This window comes from Canis lupus, chromosome 28 (genome assembly GCF_003254725.2).
Source record: "Canis lupus dingo isolate Sandy chromosome 28, ASM325472v2, whole genome shotgun sequence".
Lineage (NCBI taxonomy): Eukaryota > Metazoa > Chordata > Mammalia > Carnivora > Canidae > Canis > Canis lupus.
In genome coordinates, this window is record NC_064270.1 from 1,744,915 (window position 1) to 1,766,089 (window position 21,175).

The window sequence follows — 21,175 nt, forward strand, 5'->3', positions numbered from 1 at the left end:
CAAAAATAGTACTTTACTCATAGTATGTCATTTCAACCAGTTTTATGGACATTAAACATACTGTTATGAAAATATTAGAATGTGTGAAAAATATTTATAATATATTGTTAAATAGGTAAAATACAAAGTTATAGGTAACTTCTGAACACATTTTTATGAAACTATTCATGTGGAAAGACCTATAAAAATGAAAACAATTATTTGAAAGGTAAGATCATGAATGACTTTTTTCTGTTTAAAATAACTGTAACATTAGTAAACTTATTTTGCTTTTGTTTAAAATGTTATGTAAAATGAAAGAATTATGAAGACCTTAGTTTCCTTGTGTGTGAAACAAAGATTTGGTTAGGTATCTATTGTTATTAAGAGACTTGACGCTTGATGAGATGAGCACTGGGTGTTACACTATTGTTGGCAAATTGAATTTAAATAAAAGAAAAATAAATTAAAACAAAAATAAAGAGACTGAAGTAAAAATTCACTAAAAATGACACATTTTAGTCTAATATTCCTGAAAAATAAAGTGACCCGTGAAAGAGATGAGTTTGAAGTGCGTAGTCCACTTACATGCAGATTTTTTTGGATTATAGTATAGTACTATAAATGTATTTTTCTCTTCCCAATGATTTTTTTTAGTAACATTTTCTTTAATTTACTTTAAGAATACAGTATATAGTACATATACAAACCACATGTTAATCAACTGTTTATGTTGTTAGTAAGGCTTCCATTCAATAGTAGGTTACTAATAATTAAGTTTGGGGGGAGTTCAAACGATTTATGTAGATTTTTGACCATGTAGAGGGTTGGTATCTCTAATCTCCAAGTTGTTCGAGAGTCAACTGTACTTTAAGAAAGTATTATAGGGCAGCCCCGGTGGCGCAGTGGTTTAGTGCCGCTTGCAGCTCAGGATGTGATCCTGGGGACCTGGGGTTGAGTCCCCCATCAGGCTCCTTGCAGGGAGCCTGCTTCTCCCTCTGCCTGTGTCTCTGCCTCTCTTTGTGTGTGTCTCTCATGAATAAATAAATAAAGTCTTAAAAAAAAAAAAAGGAAGTATTATAAATGATCAGATGTTGAACTTCTCCTTCATTCTGACACTTTTTCAACTAACTGAGCTATCTCAGCTACCTTAGATGTTGAACTCCTTAGAAATACCAGCAGCTAGTTTTGAATGGTTTTGTTATTCATGCTCTGGCTTAATAACAATCTCTTTCCAAATTTGTTGATGAGTAATATTAAAAAAATCAATAAACAAATCAATTTAAAAAGGTTGTGATTTCCTATTGGGGTGGTCAGTTTGCTTTATTCAATTTCTTATCCAGAAGCCTCTATGAAATATTTTCATTACCTAATCTTACTTGAATGCATCTAACATGGTTAAATACAACTTTTCATAGATGATTTCTTTTTTCCCTTGCTGAGCTATTTGCCACTTTTGCAAGCCAGAGTCATAAATCTTTGCAACTACAAAGATAATTCTTCTCTAGAATGTCATCCAGCTTATCTCTCACAGGATTTAACATTGCTTCACAGTACCAGTTAGATAAAAGGAGACAGTCTTCCTTTTAAAAACCAACTCTGCAGGTCACAATGTGGGTCCAATAGGACAAGTGGAGCCTGGATGGAGTAAACTGTTTCCAGAGGGAATAAAGCACTTTGTGGGATTGCGCTTTCAATTATAATCTGATGACTAATACCTAAAAGTAGCAAACAAGCCCCTAGAGTTCAGAGATCCACATTGAATTCTGATGGTGAAAACATGTCTTATGCTCTATTATTCCCTAGCAATAGAGGAGTTTTTCTATTCCTGTCCACTTTCTCTCTGGTACAGAGAGAAGTAGAATTGCATAAGACATCTTTAAAGTGTTTTAATATAGACTTCTGCTTTAAACCTAAGTTTACAAAACACAGTGAGATATAAAATATTTAATTTAAATTCTCTTCAACTTGTGCTGTCAGTTTATGTAAAACCCTCCATTGCTGTACTAAAGTTCATGACTATTTTAATAGGTAAATATAACCAATAAATGATGCAATGCTTTTATTTAGAAGGACAAAGTTATCTGGATTAGTTCTCTAAATTGTCAACATTTAACAAAATCATTTATTGCTTTCTTCTTTTTCAAGGAAAGAATTAGAAAACTAATCCTCAGCTAAAAAAGCAAATATTTTGGAATACAGCAGTGAATGAAAGAACATACATTCATCAAGTGCCTTTGCATGGTGCCAAACCCTGAAATAGGTGCTTCCTCACTGTTGGCCCATGCGTTTGATGGGCTACTCTACATCTGTGGTATTTCCTTGTCTTACAGGAATTTAATAAGTGTGCTGGGGAGGAAAACCCTCAAATTTCTTAAAAAAGTATATCAAACAAAAAAGGGTATTGAGAAGGGCAATCAAATGGAAACTTGCTCACAGTATAGGATTATGATTAAAAAAGAAGAGGTAACCAAAACATATATGCTCATAGGCGATGGTTAACAAAACACAGGGATTGTTCTTCATGATATAAGACTGAACTAGGTAAGAAGTCTGGAAAGACAGATCTAGTAATAGTAATCTCTATGTGGGAGGAGTTACATTTTTATTTTATTTATTTATTTTTAGATTTTATTCATTTATTAGATTTTATTTATTTATTCATGAGACACACACACACACACACACACACACAGAGAGAGAGAGAGAGAGAGAGGCAGAGACACAGGCAGAGAGAGAAGCAGGCTCCATGCAGGGAGCCAGACTCGATCCCGGGTCTCCAGGATCACGCCCTGGGCTGAAGGCGGCGCTAAACTGCTGAGCCACTTGGGCTGCTCAGAATTACATTTTTAAAAAGTGATTTGAAGTCATGGAAACCTGGATTCAAGTCCTGACTTCATCACTGCCCATCTGTGTGATGTGGGGCAAGTTATCCAACTTCTTGAGGCTTGGTTTATGATCTCTAAATTGGAGACAAGACTATTTACGTCTCCCTGGGTGGTTCTGATTAAATCAGACATTACATTTAAAGTGCTGAGTCCCTAGAGTATCATAAGCAATCATTTAACGTTCACTATTATTTTTACTATTGTTACCTATATAACTTAAGAAAACTTCTACCTGCATTTGACAGAAAAGAATCTTTTATGAACTATAAATTGGATTTAATTGCATATTAACACAAATAATGGCAGATTGAAACAGAAGTACAGAACTATCAACCTATCTGCTTCATATGGTTTCATCTATTCCATATTTGAATCAACACTGGACTTATGTGACTTTATTTAGCACATAAAGAGTATTTGGGAAATACCTATAAATTTGTAACATTTTAAGTGATTTAAGATAATGTATTTATATCTAAAAAGTTTATCTCAAAAAAACTGTGTTAGTAATATCTAAGAAGTTTAATTAATTACCAATGCACTTAACAAATATTTTGAGAAGTTTTCATAACCAAGATAGAGTGCTTGGCACTGACTGACTTGAATAAAACAAAACTTTGTCTGTTGCCAGGTTATTTAAAGACTCACTCTTTTTTGCGTAAGTGTGTTTCCTAAGGATTACATTCTACAAATAAATGTTTCTAATACTTACAACTAACTTAACCTATTCACATACACCAAGGTTTCACAACTTTAAAATTTCTGGTGTCTTTGAGGATAGGTAAACTGTTAGTGCTCTATCAGTAAATATAGAGAACATCAATAGGCCATGGACAGTTTAAAAAAGAAAAGATTTATTTATGCCCAGGGTTAACATTCAAAAATATCACATTTGCTGATAATTTCCAAAACTGAATGATCTAGCTCCTACAGAAAAGTATTTATGGGAATATAAATTTTATCCATAAGAAAAAGAACCTTTAAATTTGTGTTAATGTATGATTATGATTAAACACACTTCTGTTTCATATATTTCTCTTCAAATACCTACTGCTTACATAAATGTCTTCTAGTATCAATGACCATGAGCATGTGACAAATTCATGTAGTATGTGTTTAATAAAGAAGGAACATCTAATGAAAATCTAAAGATAAATTTCATCCTATTTGATATGCTATATAATAAAAACATCATGTACTTGGAAATAGTTGCTTCAAGGTAAGAGTTTGGAACAGTGGAAGGCTTAAATTTAAAATGTACCTAGTATAATAAAGTATATTCTTTGTTATAGAATCCCTGGTTTTCAGCGTCAGGTATACCTGTTGATTTACCAAAGAACAGTCTTTCTGCATAGCTTTTCTGAGGAATTGCTTAAAAAAAATTTATAAGTGATACCTGTTACGTAAGTTCAACTTTGGAAAATAGTGCATTTACTCTTCAAAAATTTTAAGAGATCTCTTTGAGAACTCTAAATATTAAAATCAGTAAAATAATCTAATAGATCCGTATAAGAAAACACATTCAACAATTAGATTCTAAAGTAGATCAGAATATAAGATAATATATGCAATTACACTCAAAATACATATGAAGTTGTAAGAGTAGTAAAAGCTTTCTGAATTCTTTGGTTGTTTATTTTACTAACTATGTGAAAGGCAAGGTGTTTGTGCTAAGATCTGCAGAGCACCATAAGAGAGACCATTTCTATGGTGAGACCAGGGGGAAGCTATGAGGATGATATACTTAATACCAGATGTGCCAATCCAAGGACACTCCCAACACCCTTGCAACGGTACACCTAGTCTGCTGTCATTATTAAAAGTCTACATAGGCACTGGTACATGAGTAGCCATGTAATTATCTTAATAAACAATCTCACAATCAAATGTGACTCATGTGAGTTAAACAATGGTTTTCAGGATTGGGTCAGTTTTCATGGATATAAAAGTAAGATCTAAATAAATTATCAACTGTTTTGGTAAAGCTCTAAGTATAGAGAATAGAATCAGCACTCTACTATATTATAAGGGTTTATTATGATTAACAGTGAAAATCTGAATAGGTAGGTTCATTTTCATATTTCTGATACAATCAGAAAAATGATTATAGTAGTCAGCACTAAGCATCACAGAAAATCATAGAATACATCATAAATATGCCAAATTACCTAATCGATAAATAATTTACATATGATTCTTACCTATAATAGAACTTAACTTTTACTGTTTATCTGTATTAACTCTGATAGCATACCTTGTAGAGTCAACACTGAAAGGTATGAAAAAAAATTTAAGTGCTCATTCATTACTATATGGTTTTATAATAATGTTCCAAAGTAAGTAAAAGTACTTGATGAGCTAAATGCATATGTGGAGCTTAATATCAAGCAACAGTCTATCTGGCATCAGTAACCAAGCAATTACGAAATGGAAAGTACATCTTGTACAAGCTGACAGACCCATTAAATCAGGAGAGCTGTGGGCAGACATACTGACACTGCAAGAATTACCAGAAAGCATTAATTTCAGCATTAATAAAATGGCAGTAAATAGATGACAGCTGCCAGATGAAGTAAGAAATGAGGTTACTGGCCTTGTTAAGCTCGCGTCTGATTTTCTCAGGCACAAACTGATCGAGGTAGCGTCTGAAGTGAAGGGCATCGATGGCGACAATTTCAGTGCCTCGCCGCTGCCAGGCATCCCTAGGGCAGGACAGAAAGGGTAGGATGATGACTAGGGAAAGACACTCACAAAATAGAATCCTTGTGAGGTGGGGTTTCTGAGACTTTGGCAGGGTTAAAATATTAAAAACAAACCAACAAACCAGTAGCTATAGGTCTTGGCAAAATAAGAGAGCAGAAAACACCATTTTATTTTTAGATTTCAAGGCATACATATTATGGACTACTAGACATTAAACAGTAAAATGAATAATTATCAAGTGATGACAAAAATGACATATTGTAAACAGGTACATCATATACATTGAGTCTCAGAAATTAAAGGATTTGGGGGCAAACAAAAGGAACTTAGTTCTTTCTTGCTTCTCTCATACTAAAGACATGGTATTTGTATCCTGACAAAAACCAAAAAGACCTCACTCCTCCCTTGCTTTCGAAGACCTGCTCTTTGGGTCCTGGGCTTATAATATTGCCATCTATCATCCAAAACATAATCCCAAGAACTGTTACAAAAAATGTGTCATAAAAAAAAAAAAATGTGTCATGATTCAGAAAACATTCTACCTACTATGCTCAATTGCTGACAGTGTGAAACTATTTTTAAAAAGACTAAGACAGTAAAGCAGACAGTAACACATTGCCTGTGGAAATGGGAAAGACTGGGTAAGATGGTTTTGGAAATGTGAAATTCCAAATATTCCAATATTCCCTTTATAGACTTCGATAAATTCGATAAATTGACATGCCAAACAACTTTGCACACTGAAGAATAGCAACAGAAACCTCATGCTAGTCTGTAAATAATTATCAAGAATTAAATATTCACATAGGTAATTGTTGCAACCAAATATTTTAACCAAAACAAAGGGAAAGAGACCAGGGCTGGACTTGAGATATGACAAAAAATAAGTTTGCATGGGTAAATAGGCAATAGCTGATTCTAACACAATGGCTCTTTTTCATTAATGCATGCACACACACATGCAAGTACTTTCAGGGATCATTTCTTTTTGTATTTTTTCTCCAAATTTTAATTTAAATTCCAGTTACTTAAATATAGTATAATATTAGGTTTAAGATGTAGAATTTAGTGCTTCATTACTCACATACAACACCCTGTGCTCATCACCACAAGTGCACTCCTTAATCCCCAACACTTGTTTAACCTATCCTCCCTTCTCTCCCCTCCAGTAACCCTCCGTTTATTCTCCATAATTAAGAGTCTGTTTCCTAGGGTGCCTGGGTGGCTTAGTTGGTTAAGCATCTGCTTTTGCTCAGGTCATGATCTCAGGGTCCTGCAACTGAGCCCTATTTGGGCTCCCTGCTCAGCAGGGAGTCTGTATCTCCCTCTCCTGCCCCTCCTACTGCTTGTGCACTTGAGTTTTCTCTCTCTCTAATAAATAAAAAAATAAATTTTTTTAAAAAAAGAGTGTTTTCTTTTTTTCCCAAGATTTTTATTTATTTTTTTCATGATAGAGAGGGAGGCAGAGATGCAGAGGGAGAAGCAGGCTCCCTGTGAGGAGCCCAATGTGGGACTTGATCCTAGGATCCCAGGATCACAACCTGAGCCAAAGGCAGACACTCAACCACTGAGCCACCCAGGTGCCCCAAAGAGTCTGTTTTCTGGTTTGCCTTTCTCATCTCCTCATGTTCATTTGTTTTGTTTCTTCAATTGCACCTATGAGTGAAATCATATGGTATTTGTCTTTCTCTGGCTGACTTATTTCACTTAGTATCATATTCTCTAGCTTTATCTATGTCATTGCAAATGTCAAGATTTCATTCTTTTTATATGTCACATCTTCTTCATCCTATGATTCAGCAATTGCACTACTAGGTATTTACCCAAAGGATACAAAAATACGGATTCAAAGGGATAAGTGCACCCTGATGTTTATAGCAGCATTATCAACAATAGCCAAATTATGGAAAAAGCCCATGTGTCCAATGACTGATGAATGGATAAAGAAGAAGAATGGATAAACAATGGAATGTTACTCAGGCATCATTTCTATAAAAGTTTATCCCTGGCAAACCAATTTCATGAGGAAGCAAATAGGTCAAAGTATCAAAATATTTTTCAGTAAGAAATAGGGAGACAGGAACAGCAAAGTTTATTGTCGATCCTGCTGTTAATCATTCTATGGCACTAGGCAAACTGTCCTAATATATTTCCCCACCTACTTAATCTCACAGAAAAATTAAGGATAAATAAGCTGGCTAAAGGCTTTCAGCTCTAATAAGAACCTATCTAAATAAGCTGGGCCTTGGAAGTTAACCTCCACTGACTGTTTATATTTGCTGGCAGGTAAAGAGCAAGAGTTCTGCCCTTCTTCTTGTCTTAGACTTATGGCTTTTATTTTTCTGTTTTTCCCTTTTGTGTATGGAGATGGTATTACTAGTATTACTAGTATTACCTACAGTATACTAATATATATACTATACTAGTATACTAATGAACCTGTTATACTGAATAATTAACAGCAGGATCTGAAATAATAGATGGGAGACAGAATGTACTAGGTCAAGCCCACATTCCTTAGCTTTTGGTCATGCAATACTCAAGTCAGAAACGAACTCACCTTTCACTCCCATCTTCATGACTTCGGGCCCAACGATACGTTTCAGCATAGCCTGTGTATTCACTGTACTGTTCAGTACCTGAAACAAACAAATCTGCCATTATTCTTCAGAGGGATTTATCTTAAAAGCTGCATGTTCTAAAGGGTATTTTTAAAAGATTTTATTTAATTGAGAGAGAGAGAGAGAGAGAGACAGAGAGAGAGACAGGTAGCAAGAGAGAGCACAAATGGGGAGGAAAGGGAGAAGCAGGCTCCCCAGGACTCTGGGATCATGACCTGAGCCAAAGGCCGACGTTTGGTCAACAATTCCTATGACCAACTGAGCCATCCAGGCACCCCTAAAGGGTCTTCTAAAAAAAAAAAAGAAAAAAGAAAAAGATATTACTATTTGAAGAGGGAGAGAGAGAGATGGGGGAGGAGGTGGAAGAACGAGAGCGGGGGGGGGGGGAGAGAGAGAGAGAGAGAGAGCACAACAGAGTGCACACAACAGGTGGGAAGGGCAGAAGCAGACTCCTCATTGAGCAGGGAGCCTTACGTGGCCCATCCCAGGACCCCAGATCATGACCTGAGTGGGAGGGAGATGCTTAACCAACTGATCCACCAGGCGCTCCCTAAAGGGGCTATGTTAATAAACATCTATCTGGAAATACCTATCGGCAAATGTCAGTTGAAAAAAAACCTCACTGGTCTTAATGACTTATTTTCCATAAAGAAAAAGATGACACCTATAAAAGCCACTGCAATATTTATCATAATAAGGGAATAAATGTCTCAATAGAGAGAATGAAATATGCTCTGTCATATTAATGTCTTTCATGAATAGTGCACAGATTGTTTTATAAAGGTCCAATGGCTTCAGTATCAGTAATCTGATGGTAATATTTAGTTTGTATTGTTGAGAAAGCAATTTAACATAAAAACATTCACTGCTAAGAAAGGTATCATTAAAATTAAATCTAGGACTTGCCTATTAACATGCAAGTTACTTCAAGGGGCTTTGTAAAACCAGAATATTGTGACATGAAAAGGGGGAGGGGGAAAAAGCATAATTAAAATACATCTGATAAGAACATGTACCAAGCTTACCATATAACAAAGATTTCTACCTTTTTAAAAGTTTTTATTTATCTAAGTGATTTCTACACCCAGTGTGGGGCTTGAACTCCCAACCGGGGATCAAGAATCACATGCTCCTCAGACTGAGCCTGTCAGGTGCCTCCAGAGATTTCTACTTCATCAGACCTGGCCATACCAGGAGGGATGGTACCAGATGTGTTCCACTACTTAACTAAATAAAATCATTCCAATTCCTATGGTCAACTCAATAATCACTTAACTTTTCAAGAATCAACAAAACAGTAAAATGAAAACCTGAAAACCCTGAGCAAGATAATACTTTTCACATATAAAAAGAAATTTAAAAAAAAGAATAAACATGATAACATTGACAATAAAGATTAGTGACTTTTTTTCACTGCAATTGCTCTAATTTTGCCAGTAAATAAAATACAAGCAGACTCACTTTTTTCAGACAGCTGGAACACTATTAAAATGACCACTCATGCAGTAAAGGTCCAATACTGAAGATATTTGTGACAAAGACTTAATATTTTGGGGGAAAATGATACTAGAATATATACAGTATTTAGAAAAAATGTAAATTTAGAGAAACAGAAAACAGGAGCACCTGGCTGGGCTCAGTCTGAGAAGCATATGATTCTTGATCTCAGGGTTGTAAGTTCAAGCCCCACCTTGGGTGTAAAGATCACTTAAACTTTAAAAAAAAAAAAAAGTAAAAAAAAAAAAGTTTAATAAAAATAAAAAGAACACAAAATCAAATCATGACATGCTGAATATGAACAGTCAATTCTTCATCCAAAAGCAAACTAATTTCGGTTTTAGGGTCAGAATAACTTCTTACATGTTACTTAAACAACTTGAAACTATTATACACAAAGATACTAAATGTAATGAACAAGACTGCAAATGGCCTCTACATTTTAACTATTAATTCACAGATGGACAACAAAGAAACATGTCAAATACTACATAAAGTTATAATCAGCAACATTCACACTATGGGAAACTCTGCAAGACCAACAGTCTGGGCTGCTTACAAAAAAACTTATAAGGAATGAAAAAGAGAGAGGAACCTATAAATTAAAAGAAACAAACATGAAAACACTAATAAGAAAGTAAAAATAGTTATATTAATACTGGATAAAATAGACTTTAAGTCAAGGAGTATTATGAAAGATAAAGAGGAACACTTCAAAATGATAAAAGGGGGAAAAACAAAAACAAAACAAAACAAAACAAAAAAAATGATCAAAGGGGCGCAGCCCCGGTGGCCCAGCGGTTTAGCGCTGCCTTCGGCCTGGGGTGTGATTCTGGAGACCTGAGATCGAGTTCTGCACTGGGCTCCCTGCATGGGGCCTGCTTCTCCCTCTGTCTGTGTCTCTGCCTCTCTCTCTCTCTCTCTCTCTCTCTCTCTGTGTCTCTCATGAATAAATAAATAAAATCTTTAAAAAAATCAAAATGATAAAAGGGTCAATTCATCAGAAAGACATAGTAATTATGCTTTTATTTTGATTTCACATTTGAAAAATTAAGTAGTGAAATCCATCACACTAACAGATTAAAGAACCCCATGTAATCATAATAAAAGTTGCAGAAAAGATAAAATTCAACCCACCATGATTAATACTCTCAGCAAAGCTGAGAATAAAAAAAGGAACTTTCACAATCTGATTAAGGACCACACATAAATGGGATCCCTGGGTGGCGCAATGGTTTAGCGCCTGCCTTTGGCCCAGGGCGTGATCCTGGAGACCCAGGATCAAATCCCACGTCAGGCTCCCGGTGCATGGAGCCTGCTTCTCCCTCTGCCTGTGTCTCTGCCTCTCTCTCTCTCACTGTGTGCCTATCATAAATAAAAAAAAATTAAAAAAAAAAAATTAAAAAAAAAAAAGGACCACACATAAAAACTTACAACTAACTTCATACTCAGTGATGAAAACATTCCACCTAATTCAACACTGTAGTGAAGTTCTTGCCACTGCAATAATGAGAAAGAAAGAAAAGAAAAGAGAAGAGAAGAGAAGAGAAGAGAAGAGAAGAGAAGAGAAGAGAAGAGGAAAGGAAAGGAAAGGAAAGGAAAGGAAAGGAAAGGAAAGGAAAGGAAAGGAAAGGAAAGGAAAGGAAAGGAAAGGAAAGGAAAGGAAAGGAAAGGAAAGGAAAGGAAAGGAAAGGAAAGGAAAGGAAAGGAAAGGAAAGGAAAGGAAAGGAAAGGAAAGGAAAGGAAAGGAAGGAAAGGAAAGGAAAGGAAAGGAAAGGAAAGGAAAGGAAAGGAAAGGAAAGGAAAGGAAAGGAAAGAAAAGGGAAAGACAGGAAAAGAAGAAAAGAGGCATAAAGAGTATAAACTTGGCAGATCCTACCTTAACCAGGTCATGATACTTAATATCACAAACACTGGGACAAAGTGGTATTACTATTCTCCTCAAAAGATAAACTAGAGCAGGACACATAGATTCGGTGGGATTCCTGCCAAAATGAATAAACTGTATCTAGTTACAAAGAAACATTCAGAAAAAAAGTCAGTTATATTTCTACATTGTAGCAATGAATGATCAGAAACTGGAATTTAAAGAATACATTTACAATTACAACAAAAAATATCAAATACTTAGGGATAGGGACCCCTGCGTGGCTCAGCGGTTGAGCCTCTGCCTTTGGTTCAGGGCATGATCCCAGGTGAGGGTCCCATCAGGCTCCCTGCATAGAGGCTGCTTCTCCCTCTACCTATGCTTCTGCTTCTCTCTGTGTGTCTCTCATGAATAAATAAATAAAATCTTTAAAAAAAATATTTAGGGATAGACCTAAGCAAATATAAAAGAAATATACAGTAAAAAGTATAACATATTACTGTGAGAAATTAAAGATGACTTCCATAAACAGAGATCTCTCATTCATGTGTCAAAGACTAAATACTGTTAAGATGTTAATTCTCCCCAAATTGATCTATAGATTCAAAGCAGTCTTAATTAAAATTCCAGCAAGCTTTTTGGAGGTATTGACAAACTGATTCTAAAATTCACCAAAACAGCTCTGAAGAACAAAGTTGGAGGGCTCACACTACCTGATTTCAAGAATCATTATAAAGCTACAATTAACAAAACAAAGAATAAAAACAAGTCACTGTTAAGATCATGAAAAGATGTACCACATATGATAAAAAGATACACCACATCTGATAAAAGACCTGTATCCAAAGTACATAAAACATTTTCAAAACTCAATAATAATAAAAAAATAACCCAATTAAAACATTGGCAAAAGATGGTTTCATGTATGTAGTCACATGTCAAAACTTACCTAACTATACACTTTAAATATACAGTTTATGATGTCAATTAAATCTCAATAAAGCTGTTTTAAAAACGTAACTATCTCACTAGACTGCCAGCTTCTCAAGAAAGGGATTATAAGTCATTAACATATGTGCCTACATCAGCATTTTCTAACACAAGAATACAGATGCAGGGGGTGCCTGGTGGCTCAGTTGGTAGGGCATGCAACTGTTGATCTCTGGGTCATAAGCTCAAGCCCCACATTGGATGTGGAGCCTACTGAAAACAAAAGACTGTAGAAGCAATTAAGTACTTGCTGCATAAACATAATAATTAACAAGCGAAACAGGGAGAACATTGTATAACTGAGGTTAAAATTATAATTCCAGAAAGACTTAATCTGAAAGTACTATGTGGCTGACACATAAAAAAAATTCACATTTATAAAGACAGCCTGGCATGGTAAAAAGGAGCACCATACTGAGATTAGGAGACATGAGGGACCCAAAGTGAATCCTTAAATAACCAAATCTCTCAGTGGACTTTATTTCATCATCTGAAAATCAGGCTTGTTAATAATTCTTATCTTGTTAACTTCATAGAATTACTCGGAAAGCCACAGAAAAAGAATTTAAAAGTCTTCAAAACCATAAAGTGGTTAGTATTGGTGTCATCAGACTTACCTTAAAGGGAGGTGGAGAAACCAAAGATACATGATTTCATTTATGTGAGGTTTAAAAGCAACCTGGTCTAGTGACCTGACTAGAAATAAAGATAGTCAGGAATAGTCCTGTTCCTTTCTATTTTCTGCCAGCAGTGGACAAGCTTCATTTTAATTATTTATAAAAAAGCAAAACAAAACAAAACTGCCTACTCTGATCTCTTAACTATGAAAACAAATATCTTTTCAGAGAAAAGTGGTTGAAAAATAAAAAATAGCAATGATCATGTTTCTATTTTAGCTTAGGATGGTTTTAGTCTTTCCTAAGAGAAATGAGATTAATTTCCTCAAGTATGGGAAATCTAAAATGCACACACAGATGCTTTTGCTCTAAACAAATTAAATCCTGGGTTTTCAGAGTAGATATCTTTCAAAAGTACTTCAAACTGGCTCTTCTGAAAAAGATATTCTTGTTTTAAATTAAAATATATTGGGATGCCTGGGTGGCTCAGCGGTTAAGTGTCTGCCTTCAGCTCAGGGCGTGATTCTGGGATCCAGGATCCAGTTCCACATAGGGCTCCTTGCGGGAAGCCTGCTTTTCCCTCTCCCTGTGTCTCTACCTCTCTCTCTCTTTCTGTGTCTCTCATGAATAAATCAATAAAATCTTTACAAATAAATAAATAAATAAATTCAAATATATTGATAAACTATGATGAAAATACAAAGGTTAATAGTGGTAATAGCAAACAAGAGACAGAAGACTGAATGACCTTTGTGATACCTCTCTGTAAGTACAGCCTATAAGATTTCATACTCAAAGACAAATCTTCCCTTAAGGGAAAAACTAGAAGGAACCAATTAAAATCTTTGCAAAAGTTTGTGACACATTAATGAGTTTTTAGATTTAGTGATAAGAAATGTTCCTATTTTCTCTTACTAGTAATGAAAGTTTATGATGAATTTAGGAAAAAATATTTGGGGATTTAAAAAATTCTATGTACAAAAAAAAAATTTCTATGTACCAATGGGTTGTACCCTTGGAAATAAGGTTTGTATAAAAGCAAAGCCATCTACTCTCCTTTTATTAGTAGCATTCATACTACTGATGATTATTCATAAGATAGAACACTCTTGACTTTCATTCCCATGATTAAGTAAATGGAGAAAAGCTAAACTCCAATTGAATTTGGGTATTCCCCAGTGAGCTGGTATCATTTAGTTGGCAATGGGTTGTTTTTTTGGAGTGATGAACCTTTAGTGTTTTTGCACTATAAAAATTATCAATACCATAAGCAGTGGTGTCTGTCCACTTTTTAATTTTTATCTGATCTGCTGACATTCACAAAAGATATAAGGATCTATGATGTCTGGGATGATCTGATTCACTGGAGGGCAGGTTTTAATTTTTTTTAATTTTTTATTTTTTACTTATGATAGTCACACAGAGAGACAGAGAGAGGCAGAGACACAGGCAGAGGGAGAAGCAGGCTCCATGCACTGGGAGCCCGATGTGGGATTCTATCCCGGGTCTCCAGGATCACGCCCTGGGCCAAAGGCAGGCACCAAACCACTGCGCCACCCAGGGATCCCAGAGGGCAGGTTTTATATTAAATGTACTAACATTTTGCTCAGTAAGTTTCATGTCTAGGCATCGCTTTAAGTGATCACCACACAGAAACAATAAAACTCCTAGAACCATGGTAACACCCCTTGGTATTAAAGTTTTTTCCTAGATGATGTAGAAAAACATGAGAAGGGGGGGGAGGATGAGGAAGACTGGAGTTTCTTTCTATCTATATATACCAAGAGGTTTTACCACATGGCTCTGCCTCTAGGGAGGATCACAACAAATAGAGGGATGACACTATCTGGATAAAAGTATTTGCCTTTTCCATGACCTGTTTCATATTAATTTCAAAGTTTGATGCCAACCAGATGTCCCACAATGATGATAAATTTAATTTATTTCTAATTTCTCAAACTCTTCTACAGATTCAGGCAGCATAGTCACAGCCATTAGCTCATTGAGCCTGGATGAATCATTGAAGGAATGGAATTGATCAGGCAGATAGATTGCACTGCATGGTTAAGAGTCTCCTAAGAAGGGAGATGGCAGAAATCCAACAGCAAACAGATGATGAAATGGCCATTTCCATTAAGGGAACATCACATCACAGATATTAATTAGAAGGCACTATTACAGAGTTAAGTGCATGTGGGGAAAAATGTAGAGTTAAAAGTCACCCCGGATGTCCCTAGCCTGAAGTAATTATAGAAGTGAAGGTGAGTCATGGATTTACAATTTTTCATTCATTTTACAATAACATAGGTAAGGTAGAGAACAGACATAACTCCATAGTGATCTTTTTTTTTTTTAGACTGGGGATAAGCTATCTTTAAAAAAAGAAAAAAATCCTCATGTTTTCCTTTCACTATTCCCAGGAAAATTACATCTTTTATTTACAGAAAAACTAATGGCACACAATAAGAGACCTGCTACTTTCCTAGTAAAAATGAAATGAAACAGATGAAACAAATTAGTTTTGAGTTTAAATGCTCAGCATTCTACCAAGTTTTTTATTTTAAGGATATAAACTCATCTTTAAAACTCATGAGATATTCTGTTCTGAGTTTTTAGTTCAAATCTAGCTTTAGCTACTAAAAATTAAAAATCTTCTGAAGTATTGTTTGATAACACCCAAATGCTGGAAACAGTCACATTCCAGACCTTTAGAGCTCTCTAAAACATTATAAAACTCCTATTCAAAGTATCTATTGGCCCAACAACGGATATGACCATTTAATTTATTTTATTCTGCAATCCCTGGCACTTTCTTTTCCCCTAATATCTTCTAATGGCATCCTTCCTATCTGCACACATAACAAATAATAACTGCAAACAGATGACCAATAAGTGAGTTGAGACAACAGTGAAAATAGAAGGGTTTTATCTTTATATTTTGTTATAATCTGGATCACAACCTCAGAATTCTGGATGAAATATTTCAGTTATTAACTTCAAATAGGTGAGGCTCTATCCAAGAGGAAATTTCTTTGCTGGGGTTCCATTCTTAATTTCCTACATAAACTTAGAAAATTAACAATTTGTCTTACATCACCAGAAGAGCAGAATCACAGGGATATTATAAGAAATAATAAGATATCCAAATAATGTGGAATGACTTGTTGAAAATCTTTTTTTTTTTTTTTTAAACCAACAAGCAGGGCAGCCCCAGTGGCTCAGCGGTTTAGCGCTGCCTTCAGCCCAGGGTGTGATCCTGGAGACCCGGGATCGAGTCCCACATTGGGCTCCCTGCATGGAGCCTGCTTCTTCCTCTGCCTGTGTCTCTGCCTCTCTTTCTCTCTCTCTGTATCTCAGGAATAAATAAATAAAATCTTAAAAAAATAAAATAAAAAAAAAATAAACCAACAAGCACTTACAAAAGATAAGGGTGCATTAGTAAAAATGATTAAGTAAAAACCTCTGAAAATTTTCTGTTCCATAAAAGCAATGAGAACACTGGCAAAAATTGTGAGAATCAACTTCTTCTGAACTGTGGGAATTAACCAAAGGCTTGAGCAGTCTGAAGAGAGTTCATTAAGGAAAAATTGGCTGAATCTTGGTAAAAATAGTTTTGTAACATTTTAACTCTCCCTAATCTTATTCCACTCTCCTGAACTCTAGAGTAGCCTTAAAAACCAAGTTTGCAATCACAGTAAAAACCACAAAAGGGGTCAAAAGAGAAATGAAGCTCCTTCAAAGCCCCAATTCTCTGAGAACTGTCATCATTTGACCTGCCTGGTGGCTCCCTAAAAGACCTCCCTTGTAAGGCTGTCTTTATTTGACCTGACTTGGAGCTTAACCCAAGCAAAAAGCTTAATCCTCAAGGGTGTTTGTTGAAAACAATTGCAGGCAATTGCTTAGTATAGCTACCTAAGGCAGTTGACATCAATTAGAGCAAATGATAGGCCAACCAAAAAGTTTCTTTTCTTTTTTTTTTTTTAAAGATTTTTATTATTATTTTTTTATTCATGAGAGACACAGAGAGAAGGCAGAGACATAGGCAGAGGGAGAAGCAAGCTCCCCACAGGGAGCCCGATGTGGAACTTGATCCTGGAACTCTGGGATCACACCCTGAGTTGAAGGCAGACCTCCAACTGCTGAGCAACCCAGGCATTCCAAACCAAAAGGTTTCAAAGGAAAAGGTGAGGAATGAGGTATCTATAAGGGGCTTTAAAAAGTTCTTAGTGGAAAAAAAAAAAAAATTCTTAGTGTCTCCAAGAATCCAAAAGACTACATGTGTGACCATGGCTGTATACATACTCACCAAAGACCTTTAGAATGTCTTAAGCTCACTCCTGACCTTGAGGCTCTGTGCAAGCAAGAAATAAAGTGTCAAGTGCAAGCAGAAAGCAAGTGTCAATGGCCTGGTAGAGTGCTGAAGGTGAGCCCCAATGTGTATATAGAGCTCTTCAGAAAAGACTGACTTGTTGGTTCCAAGCATTTAAAGTAATCACAGTTCAATCATTAGCTAACCACCAACCTAACTAAGCAGAGACTTTAATGGCTATATACGAAAAAGAATACAGACTTTACAGAATTAGTTTAGGAAAGTCATTAAATAACAATAGCAAACAGCAACAAAAACAAACTCTGGGGGAAGGGGAAAATCTGATTCTGAGAGTTGCTACATTTATTAAAATACCCAGTTTTCAACAAAAAAATTGAGATATGCAAAGAAAAGAGAATGTAGGGCCATACTCAGGGGAAAAAAAAGTAGTCAGCTATAACTGTACCTGAGGAGTCCAGATGTTAGACTTACTAAATAAAGACATTATATTAGGTATTTTAAAGATGTTCAAAGAACTAAAGAAAATTATATCTAAAGAACTAAATTAAAGTATGCAAACAATGCCTCACAAATAGAAAATCTCAAAAAAGAGAAATTATCTGGGGATCCCTGGGTGGCGCAGCGGTTTAGCGCCTGCCTTTGGCCCAGGGCACGATCCTGGAGACCCAGGATCGAATCCCACATTGGGCTCCCAGTGCATGGAGCCTGCTTCTCCCTCAGCCTATGTCTCTGCCTCTCTCTCTCTCTCTCTCTCTCTCTGTGTGTGACTATCATAAATAAATAAAATTAAAAAAAAAAAAAAAGAAATTATCTAAAAAAAAAAAAAAGAAGAACCAGAGGTGCCTAGGTGGCTCAGTCAGCTAAGCGGCTGCCTTTGGCTCACACTGTGATCTCAGGGTCCTGGAACTGAGCCCCAAGTTATGGGCTCCCTGCTCAGCAGGAAGTCTGCTTCTCTCTATGCCTCTCCCCCAACTCTGCTCATGTGTGTGCTTTCTCTCTCTCTCTCTCAAATGAATACAAAAAAATCTTAAAAAAAAAAAAAAAAAGAACCAAACAAATTCTGGAGTTGAAAAGTATAGTAACTGAAATAAAAATTTCAGTAGAGGGATTCAAAAGCAGATTAGAGCAAGCAGAAGAAAGAATCAGTGCACTTGAAGATAGGTCAATTGAGATTATCCTGTCCAAAGAACAGAAAGAATAGAGAATGAAGAAAAATGAACAGAGCTTCAGAGACCAATAGGACATCATCAAATGTATCAACATATGTATAATGGAATTCCCAGAAGAAGCAGAAAAAAAAAGGGACTAAGAATATTTAAAGAAATACTGGTCAAAAATTTACCAAATTTATCTAAACATTCAAGCAGCTCAATGAACTCCAAATAGGATAAAATCAAAGAGATCCTAAACACATCATAATCAAACTATTCAAAGACAAAGAGAAAATCTTAAAAGTAAAACATAAGCAACAAAATTTAGATACTCTCCTGAAGGTTGCCTACAAATATAACTGAAGCAAAGACAGTGGCTTCAAGATTAGATCTCAGAGTCTTAGTCCTGGCATGTACCTCTTTGGAGGTTAAATTAGTATAAATTTGATATAACTTATAAGGGATGGTTTTTCTCTCATTGTAATCTTTTAGAATAACAATCAACCAATTTCTCCAACCGAGGTGAGTGTCTAGTCTTCTACACTAATCTCAAAGTATCAACAGATTCAAAAAGGAAATAAATCGTCCTTTGGAGAAAGAAAAAAGTATCAGCAGCAGATGACTGATTATGGCTTTTATGTGGGAATGTTACCTGAATAAAAGGCTTAACTTTCCTATGGTGGCTGATTAAGAATTTCTTAAGAGCTATGAGTTAATTACTAGTTTTTGGTAGCTCATTCACAAAAAATACAGTGACAGAGTATTATCTCAAGCGACAAAAAAACTTAAATAAAAAATTAAACCTCAAAAATAGACCTAAAATATAAATTTGACTATATTTCCCTCTCTCTTCATCCCATATTAATTTAAATCAAGAAAAGCCACTCAGATCATCATACTATTTCTCTTAGGATTAGAAATTAGGGTAAACATAAAGTTACTGATTTACTTCTCTTCTATAAAAGCTCTCTGTTATACTGATGGACTACTGTAACTGTGCTTTTTTACTTATATAGGTCTTCATATTGAAGTATAATGAAGCACTATGGAAACATGATAGAAGAATAATAATAGAATACATGCTCAAAGACATATCACTATCCTCTTCTTATAGGCATTATGTCATAAAATTTCAAACTGGGAGGTAAATAAATAGTTTTAACCCTTGTTCCTCAGATAAAGAAGCCAAGAAAGAAAAGGTGGGAATAAAATGTCTTACTCAAGATTAGAAAATAGAACTGTAACAATTTGAAAAAAACAAGAATAAATTAATCACTAAAAATACCAGGACTATGGGCAGCCCAGGTGGCTCAGTGGTTTAGCGCCACCTTCAGCCCAGGGCGTGACCCTGGAGACCGGAGATCAAGTCCCACATCCGGCTCCGTGCATGGAGCCTGCTTCTCCCTCTGCCTGTGACTCTGCCTTTCTCTGTCTCTGTGTCTCTCATGAATAAATGAAATCTTTAAAAAAAAAAAAAAAAAAAAAAACCAGGACTAATGCCCATGGTGGAAAATAGCTATATCTGGGTAGCCTGTAGTCTTCATGATAGATACTCATAGATAGGAAAACTACTCTATCATACAGACTTCCAAAACTAACCTGTAATGATAAGACATTCATTGTGATCCAGCACCTCAGTGAAGAGCCGTGAAACAATTAACTCAGGGTTGATTAAAAAGCGGATTTCTTCTTGCACAAGTCCTGCACCGGTTACACCACCTCCAACAAAACGGTTTGCAAAATCCACCTGTTTGGGTTAAAATATGGCATGTCAAATGATGATCTAATACCCACATATGTGATAAAGAAGTGCTCTCCCTCTTCCTTTCATTTTCCATATAAATCAATCCCCAAATTAGTAATCTTCCCAGGAAGAAAAGATTGTGGTTGACTGCACTCTTTCCATCTCACTGTAATTAACAAACTTGTAGTTTACAAACCTTGTATGTACTGCAAGGACCACAAATCAAAGGAAACTTTATTTGGAAAGGTTTCAAGATCATTTCTACACCATTCACTATTCAATTTCCATTTATGGATTTCTTATGATTTTAATATAATCTTATCTTTCGTATAGAATATAGCAACCAAACACTTATCCTAAAAGAACTGAAAAACTTAGTAACTGCTCTTTTTTGGGTAATCTTTTTCTTCTGTGAAAGACTACAGAGATGGAAATTTCACCCTAAATTCAGTTGCAAATCCCAAACTGTGTAAACATTATAGACTATTTTTTAAATATATCTAAAGAAAAAAATGAAAACAGAAAACCTTTTTGAACAACAAAGATTCATAATTTGGCTATTGCTGATAATGCTGCTATATAAACATCAGAGGACATGTTTATGGAAAGAGCTCAAATGTCCATCAACTGATAAATGGATAAAGAAGAGTGGGGTGTGTATGTGTGTGTATATAAACAAACTGGAATACTACCCAGCCATAAAAAAAGAATGAAATCTTGCCATTTGCAACAATGTAGATGGAACTAGACAGTATTATGCTAAGCAAAATAAGTCAGAAAAAGACCCA

The 21,175-nt window shown here is 35.5% G+C and overlaps 1 protein-coding gene across 5 annotated transcripts in view; it reads right to left on the minus strand.

Moving 5' to 3' along the window:
- The window catches only part of PARG (poly(ADP-ribose) glycohydrolase), a 137,938-nt gene that overhangs the window by 41,718 nt on the left and 75,045 nt on the right, over positions 1-21,175 (minus strand). For all 5 annotated transcript variants that reach the window (XM_025466378.3, XM_025466375.3, XM_025466374.3 and 2 more), the window contains 3 exons: positions 20,243-20,390; positions 8,131-8,209; positions 5,461-5,569 (listed from right to left, as the gene is read on the minus strand). In XM_025466378.3, coding sequence (XP_025322163.3) covers positions 5,461-5,569; positions 8,131-8,209; positions 20,243-20,390 — 336 coding nt within the window. The remainder of the gene's footprint in view (positions 1-5,460; positions 5,570-8,130; positions 8,210-20,242; positions 20,391-21,175) is intronic.